General features: G+C 38.0%; 1 protein-coding gene across 41 annotated transcripts; it reads left to right on the plus strand.

Moving 5' to 3' along the window:
• The first annotated feature begins 5,408 nt into the window (after positions 1 to 5,408).
• On the plus strand, positions 5,409 to 8,746 carry LOC112776474 (uncharacterized). Of its 41 annotated transcripts, none has more exons than XR_011877371.1 (9): positions 5,409 to 5,916; positions 6,090 to 6,265; positions 6,344 to 6,472; positions 6,807 to 6,980; positions 7,160 to 7,229; positions 7,872 to 7,960; positions 8,184 to 8,244; positions 8,323 to 8,430; positions 8,523 to 8,746. XR_011877371.1 is itself a non-coding variant. In XM_072227305.1 (9 exons), the coding sequence occupies exons 5-9, from the start codon at positions 6,928 to 6,930 to the stop codon at positions 8,563 to 8,565; spliced, it is 363 nt and encodes a 120-aa protein (XP_072083406.1). In that variant the 5' UTR covers positions 5,441 to 5,750; positions 5,832 to 5,916; positions 6,090 to 6,265; positions 6,344 to 6,472; positions 6,807 to 6,927; the 3' UTR covers positions 8,566 to 8,746. The 41 variants fall into 41 exon arrangements, 34 of the variants coding, with proteins under 34 accessions (XP_025676426.1, XP_072083407.1, XP_072083409.1 ...); XR_011877374.1 differs by having other exon boundaries at positions 6,814 to 6,980; XR_011877370.1 differs by having other exon boundaries at positions 6,830 to 6,980.
• The last annotated feature ends 303 nt before the right edge of the window (positions 8,747 to 9,049 follow it).

Below are 9,049 nucleotides of genomic sequence, written 5' to 3' on the forward strand. Positions count from 1 at the left end.
TCTTAGACCTTTATGGGGGCTGGCCATTCGGCCATGCCTGGACCATTATCACTTATGTATTTTCAAACGGTAGAGTTTCTACACTCCTTAGATTAAGGTGTGGAGTTCTGCTGTTCCTCATAAATTAATACAAAGTACTACTGTTTTTCTATTCGATTCAAGCTTATTCCTATTCTAAGATATCCATTCGCACCCAAGAACATGATGAATGTGATGATTATGTGACGCTCATCATCATTCTCACCTATGAACGCGTGCCTGAAAAACACTTTTGTTCTACATGCAAATAAGCTAGAACGAGTATCTCTTGGATATCTAATACAGAGGACCGAGTCCGAGATATTAGAATCTTCGTGGTATAAGTTAGAACCCATGGATGGCCATTCTTGAGATCCGAAAAGTCTAAACCTTGTCTATGGTATTCCGAGTAGGATCTGGGAAGGGATGGCTGTGACGAACTTCAAACTCGCGAGTACTGGGCATAGTGACAGACGCAAAAGGAGGGTGAATCCTATTCCAGTATAATCGAGAACCTCCAGATGATTAGCCATGTAGTGATAGCGCATTGGACCATTTTCATAGAGAGGATGGGAAGTAGCCATTGACAACGGTGATGCCCTACACAAAGCTTGCCATGGAAAGGAGTAGGATTGATTGGATGAAGACAGCAGGAAAGCAGAGGTTCAGAGGAACGAAAGCATCTCTATACGCTTATCTGAAATTCTCACCAATGAATTACATAAGTACCACTATCCTATTTTATATTTTATTTATCTTTTACTTATCAATTCATAAAATCAGTTGAATCCGCCCGACTGAGATTTACAAGGTGACCATAGCTTGCTTCATACCGACAATCTCCGTGGGATCGACCCTTACTCACGTAAGGTTTATTACTTGGACGACCTAGTGCACTTGCTGGTTAGTTGTACGAAGTTGTGAAACAAAATTAAGAATATGAATGTGTGTATGAAGTTTTTAGCGCTGTTACCAAGGAAGTAAAGATCAAGATTTTGCACACCAAGAAGCTTAGGCGATTTCATAGGATCTGTGAGCGTAGGGAGGACGAGAAGAATTATGAATTGGTGTCACCTGACCTTGAGGAGAGAGTTAGTTTCCCTCCCTTAGATCAGACAGAACGTCCTTTCTTTTACGCCTATGACTATTTCTTTAGCCAATTAGGTATTACCCTTCCTTTTATTGCCTTTGAAACCGAACTCTTGTGGAACTGTAATGTGGCCCCTTCTCAACTTCATCCAAACTCTTGGGCCTTTATAAAGATCTTTCAGTTACTGTGCCAAGAACTAGGTGTCCGACCTGCCGTGTCCCTTTTTCTTTACTTGTTTGTGCTAACCAAACCCGAGGTAGCTAAGAAGAAAGCTTCTTGGATCTCTTTTCGAGCTACCCAGGGGAAGAAAGTGTTCTCCATGTTTGATGAATCCTTTCGCGACTTTAAGAATTACTACTTCAAAGTCCGAGCTATTGAGGGTGCTCAGCCTTTCTTTTTGGGTGAGAACGAAGAGCCGACCTTTCCTTTGTGGTGGCAGAAAGACCATGTAGTCCTCAAGTATCCTTGGGAGAGTTTAGATAAGGTAGAACAGGCTTTTGTGGGTGTTTTAGAGGAGCATTGGGGGGAGCCTCCTCATTTGGATACGAAAAGATTTTTAGGAGATCCTTCCCTCCTTCGTGCTGAGCTAGGTAGCATCCGACCTCTTCCTTTACAGATGGTTTTCTTCTACTGTTTGTGAATTTATCCTCTTCCAACTGTGTAATTATTTTCCTGGCTTCTTTTCAGAGATGGTTAAATCTTCGGATTCTATGAAGTCCTTTCGGAAGGCCAAGAAGGTGATGGCGGCCCACAATCTGTCACAAAAGACATTGGGGAAAGGGTCTTCGGCACAGCTGCTTCTGAAGCAGCTGACGGTGGAATCTCAGGGTCCGAGGAAGATTATCCCGACCCTGAGAGTTCGGACAATTCTGTCTGACCCGTCTCAGATGACCTCTGGCGTTGCCTCCTCTCCTACTGCTGTTGGTCCCCCTCCCAAGCCACAAAAGATTGTTGGGACTTATGATTTGAATGATAAAAAGTTTGATGGTATAGCCTTTGCCACGGAGTTGATAGCTCCTTATGGAAAAGTTCTTTTGGATTATGTGTCAATCCTCCACCACTTTGATTTTATATCTAATAACAGCATTCGGATGGCCAATCTTGGTGCGGCCTTATCTCGGGTTGTACGGGAGTCCCCTGTCCATGCTACCAAGTCCTTTTTGGAGGATGCCAAGGCTGAATATGACAAGGTAAAAGGCCTGAAGGATGAATTGGATGCTAGTGTGCCCAATATGGAGATTGATGTAGAAAAGGAGAATGATCGAGCTACTATGGTGGAAGCAGCTGCTAATCTGGCTGAGGAGGCTGCTAAGAAGTATAAGGAGAGCTATACTCTGACCTATGGCGAGCTATTAGAGGCTAAGGAGAGTCTGCCCAAGATGATTATGCCGAGCTTCAGAGCCATATGGTGAGCAGTGTGATTGAGATGTATGAAAATCTAAAGGCCCAAGTCGGGGTTCTTGCTCCCGAGCTCGACCTCTCCTTATTCAGTATGAACAATGTGGTGGAGAATGGCAAGATCGTGCCTGCCCCAGATAATGAAGATGAAGGTTCTCCTCTTGTGCCACCACCTAAGGCTTCTGCAGCTTCAGCTTCTACGGCCCCTTCTGCCGAGGTGGTCCCTTCTGAGCCCGAACCTGATGTGGAAATTTTGAATGGGCCAGATGGAGTTGTTAGTGCTACTCCAATCTCAACCATCCCACCTCCTCCTCAAGATGCTGATACTGGGGCAAACTTGGATCCCCTATGATATTTTTGATTATGTGTTGATGTAGTCCAATCTGTGGACTTTGAACTTTGTTGGTTTTTGTAAGTTTTGTGGATGATTTCCTGACACTTTATTGCTTCTTAGCAACTTTTTATTTTAAAACAAACAATTTAAACTCTTGGGCTGCCATTTGTGCAGCCTTCGAGTCTTTAATGTTTTAATTTGAACGATGCGTTGGCTGATATATTAACTCTGCTTGTGATGATATGCTTTTTTCAACCTTTGTTTGGAGGGGATTGCCCTTCAACCTTTATATAGGCGCTTTGGGTTTCCTTGGTTTGATACCCCTTGAGGTGGGGTTTGCCTTGGTTTCCCTTGGATTGAGGTATTTCCTTTGATGCAGCATCCGTGTTCTTATGCGGCATTCTTTCTTCCAAACTGGAGTCATGATCATTGTCAGGATTGTCTGCTATGATGGTGGGATGACTTCCAGGTTTTCCGGCAACGGTGCCAATGTTCCGAGGGTTACTTGAAACTGAAGGTCGATCTCGGATGAGATCTTCGGGTGTGATCGGAGCTGTGGGGTCCGACTTGCTGGATCTTGAGATGCTACTGATCCTTGGTCACCGGTGGGTGGTGGTACCTGGAAGAGACTCCGATACTTAAGTTAGCACGGGCTTTAGGTAGGTTTTTTGTGTAGAATCAGATAGTGATTTATACCTGGGCGCTCTAATATATTTATAGTAGTGTGGAGTGACCTCCCCTGAGATAAGTTAATTATCTTATCTTATCTTTTTGTGGGTGAGTCCACTTATCTTTTGCCAGCCGCCTTCAGGTGGGATGTGATCTTCTGCTTTGGGCCTGCTTAGGCCCTTATAGCGATTTGGCTGAGCTCTTTGGGAAGAGGTCGGTGGTGACCCAACCTTATAAGATGTCGGTCGTTCTTGTCGTCGTCCAACCCGGATCGCTTAGCTCGACCTAGGGTATGAACACTAGCGTTTAAACGCCAATAAGGGACCAAGTTTTCTTTGCTTGGGGACAAGCAAACTTTTTAAGTTTGGTGTTGCAGAGTGAGCTTTAGATCTATATTATCATCAATGGCACCAAAGGAAGGTGAATCATCTTCACAGAAAAGAAAATTTTTGTTTCTTAGTATTTCATTCTATTTCCTATTTTCCTCTCTAGGCTTACATGATCATTCTTAGGATTTTGCTTTAGTAGTTTATTTTTAAATTTTTTATGGTTAGATGATGTCTCATGTATTGCCACTAAGCTTAAATGAAAATTTTTAAGAAGTAGTAAGATGCACATGGTCTTGAGTAATATCATAAGTTATTCCAATTACTTTGATATGATTGTCTTATCTTTATTTTCTGAATGTATGAATTAACTGTGCATAATTGATATTAAAGTTAAGCATATTGACTCTTGAAGAACAGGGAATTTAGAGAAGTATTATTGATTCTCTGAAAAATAAAAAAGATTGATTCTTAAAGCAAAAGAAATAGTTAAAAAAAGAAGAAAAACCAAGAAAAGGGTCCAAGGCTTTGAGCATTAATGGTTAGGAGGGTCAAAATTGGCCTAAAAACCTCAAAATATTGATTCTTGGTTTTCTTTTTTCTTGTTTATAAGCAGGAACAGAGATAAAGAACCTCTTTTTAATCTTGATCCTGAACCTGAGAGGACCTTAAAGAAGCATTTGCAACAAGTTAAAGGACAACACTCCGAAGGAAATCTCACAAAGATTTTCGAACAAGAAGCTAAAAGCATGGCAGCCGAACCTAACAATGGAGGAGAGGCAAGAAAGGTTCTTTGCTTACTACACCATACCAATTTCGGATTTCTATGGAAGAAGTATCTCCATACCTGCCATTAGAGCAAATAACTTTGAGCTTAAGCCTCAGTTACACTAGAAGAAAGTACCGGAATAACGACTGATTTTAGCGACCGAAAAAATTGGTTGCTAATAGCGACCGATTTAGCGACCAATACAGAATTTCCAAGACCAAATCAATATTGGTCGCTAAATCGGTCGCTAAATTAGCTTTAACGACCGATTTTAGCGGCCAATAAGTTCGGTCACTAATAGCAACCGAATTAGCGACCGATAAGTTTTAAATACAACTAAAATAAAACCGGTCATTAAAATCGGTCGCTATTTTTTGATTTAGCGACTGATTTAGCAACCAAAACGGAAATAATGTCTTTGGAACCGTTGGTCACAAAACGGTCGCTATTTCTTATTTTAGTGACTGATTTTGCATCTGATAGTGAAATAGGGTGAATAACTGTTGAGTTGCTAGTTCAGTCGCTAAATTACTAGTCACTAAATCGATTGCTAATTGTTAATTTAGCGACCGATTTTAGTGACTAACATAATCAGTCCCTAATAGCCACTGAATTAGCAACCGACTAGTTTTATAAAACTAGAATATAAATGGTCGCTAAAATTGGTCGCTATTTTTTAATTTAGCGACCGAATTAACAACCAAAACAAAAAAATGTTCTTAAAACTTTTGGTCACTATTTTTTAATTTAGCGACCGATTTTACAACTAATCTATAAATAAATAAAATAACATAATTGATTGCTATTTCAGTTGCTAAAGTTGTGGTCACTAAATCAGTTACTATTTTTTAGAGCAAAAACGGTCACTAAGTTAAAAAAAAGATAATTAGCGTTACTAACCCTAACTCACCCAACCATTCCCATCTTCTCACTAACGCTAACAAATCAGTCTCTGAGCGCCGTTGTGGTCTTCGTCGCCGACGTCTTCTGCGCGTGTCTCGCCGGCGTCTCCTGAGGTCCCGTCGGCGTCGTCTTCTCTGGTCTCGGCGCCATCTCCTGAGGGCTCCTCACCGTCTTCTTCTGCATTCTCGGTGTCGTCGCCTACATCGTTGAGATCTCAGCGTCGTCTTCGTCGTCTCCAAGCAGGTAGCCTCCTAATCGCCGATTCTAATCCATGTCTGGTTAGGGGTTTAGCGATGTGCTCCCACCAACGTTAGTTCCGAACAGGATGATTGTCGCTTGGAGATATTCTTACTACTGGTGGTCACTCTGAGCTCGGCATTCCTCCCTCTGCGTTATTCCAACGGAGCTGGTAAATTTTTTCATGAACTCTTACAGTTTGCGATGTTTTTGAAATTTTATTAATCTATTGTTTTGGTAAATTTTATATAGGGTTTGCAATGTTCCCTAATTTTAATTTGAGTTATAGTTTTGTCTTAATTTTAATTTGAGTTACAGTTACAGTTTCTTCTTCTTCGTAACTAGTTTCAGAGTTTCAAAGATCTTTGCTCATAGGTTTTCTTGTGCCTTATTTTGGTGGAATGATCTAATTGTCATTCCTGTGGTGCTTGAGGGAACTATTCAGTGAATCTTTTATCTTGATCTGCATTGTCTTTGAATTAGGCTGCAGAGATGAGAACTCAACAAGACAAGTTTGTTAGGTTAGTTTGATGAAAACGTGTATTTTTTATGTTATGATGAGGATGATTCTGTATATGCTAATTTTAGAAGTATTACAGTTGAAAATACTTGCAGCAGAAATCAGATGAAATTCAAACCATTCAAGTAGAAAAATTTCTTGACTAGCTTGACTCTGGCTCAGAATGAAGAAGTGGTGGAACGTTTCTTGAAGGAAAATTTAGCTGCTGGTAGGATTCTCATGCTTCTATTTAATTTTGCAACAAAAAAGTTATGTCTGAAGTATCAACCATATATTATATTACCAATAATCGTTATTCTTTAATATATATGATTAGCAGCTTTGCTATGCATATTTATTTCTTGAACACCTAATCCTTTTTATACTCCTTATTGATATCTATTGTCTTGTTCTTGGATTTTTATGTGGTCATCTCCTTTAGCACAAACTCTTATTTATAACTATTGAATTAAGTTTGATGTCTATAAACACTCTAATTTAGGTATTCAAAATATAATTTCTCTATAAACAAGTCTTACTACCAATTCCCTTTATGAATCTAGACTTCAGAAAGTTTGGCCTGTAGGTGTTTGATCATATTCCCATGAGAACTTTTGTGAAAGTACCATCAACCATGAAAGATAATATTATTGTTCTCATGAGATATCATCCCACTTGACGTGAATGCTGATGCTGAAGAGTCAGACGAAGATGATGAAGTCCATGTTTTCGATAAGGTTTTGGTGCTACAGACTCTTTTTTTTTTTTTTTTTTTTTTTAAATATATGAAAATTTTGAAGGCTCAATTAAACATGAGGTATCATGCATTTTGTGCTTATTTTGATTGCATAAGAATTAGAAATGAAGTTTTTTTAATTGGATCTCATTTGTTTTCTTCTCAAATTTTGCTCAAAAGGGTATTGATGACAAAGAACATGAAGACTTTGACGACGATGAAGAGGAGGACAATGATGATTCGTCGAAAAGTAAGCATGAGTTTTATGTGTTTGCATATGCATCAAAGTTATTCATTAAATTTGATTGAGATGGATGTTGTATATGATAATATATGACTCCTACCTAAAGAAAGTTACCTTAAGAGAATACTTGATCTCAAGATTGAATCTTAATTATCCTGCTTTGGTAGTTTCGATTTATATTATCTGCATTCTTTTCTGAAGGATGGGATGCTGGAATTTTGAAACCCAAATTTAAGAGTGCTTTTTATAGCAACCTTTATAAATCATATATGCAAAGGTTAACAAATTACGTTTGTAAACTGACACTAGATAGTATTATTGTTCTGCAGTGTAGTCATATTAATTTTCTATATAGATTTCTTGGCAAATGACCTGAAATGTAACCATATTAAAATAAATCCCTATGTGATATACAGGCTTGCAAAATAAGATTTCTGCTGGGGGGTTTGTGAAGTAGATAATGTTCAATTCTGCTTGGGGGTTTGTGAAGCAGCAAGTTGAATAATCTAATGAATGTAGTAGGCGTTAAGGACGCATCTCGATTGTTTGACAAACTTGTATTTAGCAGCAAAAACTGGAGATTCTGCTATATTTTTTTAAATTATCTTATCATTGTTGTTTATAATGTCTACCTTTAATTTTGTACAGGTTGCTGGACCATCTGGGCAGATGACATGGATTAGAGGCGGTCCAAAATGTTTAGATGGCAGCAATATTATTGAAGCCATTGATAATAGGTTGATTGCTCTCTTTCTGAATTCACGGTTTCGTTTGGTCTAGACACTGGAATTTGTAGGTACATTAGGAATAGTTGTTTAGCTTCCAATGGAATTCCTTAACTGAATAAATAGTAATTATTGTAAAGTTGATGCTGTATTACATTCTGTTTGAAAGGGATTGCATCTCATGATCCTGTGTCTGGGACTATATTCTAACAAAATTTTGATTTGATTTATGCAGTTTGTTATGCATACAAATGGATTATATTGATCTTTATCAAATTCATTGGCCTAATCAGTTTGTATGTTTATGTTAGCTTATACGTATTTTGGTCTGATTGATATATCCTAATTCTTTAATTGATACATTGACATTGTAGGTATGTTCCAATGTTTGGAGAAACTGAGTATGGCCCAATTCATCAATACCCTTCAATTGGTATAGGTGAACAGCTTAAGCTCTCGGAAGAGCTGTCAAAGCTAGGAAGGTAATTGGTATTGTCAATCTAGTACAAGTTTCGATCTTTCAATAAATAATTACCGAATCATGACTAATAAAATGTGTTGAACTTCTTTGCAGATTAGATATGTTAGTCTTACTAATGAAACTCCATATGGCATGATGAAGTTTATTCAGGTTGTCAAAAATTAAATGGAATTTTTTTTTACTTTATGTAAATGAATTTTTTTTCCTTTGTTTTTTTGCATACATTTGGGGCCATTGGCTATAAAGCTATCAATATACATTGGGATTGTAGATTATAAATTTGATATATTTATGAATTTTGTCTCCTTTTATTTTTATATTTTGATATAGATATTGTGAATATTTTTTGTATTTATTTGAAAAATTTATCTATGTTTAATTTTTTTTGTATTTTGTTGAAATATAATTATTTATAAAAATCAAGTTTTGATAGTGGTATATGTGAAATTAGTAAAAATCTATAATTAGGAAATCAGTAACAGTGACCAATTTAGCTACCGATTCTTTAGATTTTCAGATCAGATACTAGCGGTCGATTTAGCGACCGAAAAGTTGGTCGCTATTTAGCGACCGATTCTCTCAGCGACCAATTTAACGACAAAAAAAGTTGTCGCCATTTA

This window comes from Arachis hypogaea, chromosome 19 (assembly GCF_003086295.3).
Source record: "Arachis hypogaea cultivar Tifrunner chromosome 19, arahy.Tifrunner.gnm2.J5K5, whole genome shotgun sequence".
NCBI lineage: Eukaryota > Viridiplantae > Streptophyta > Magnoliopsida > Fabales > Fabaceae > Arachis > Arachis hypogaea.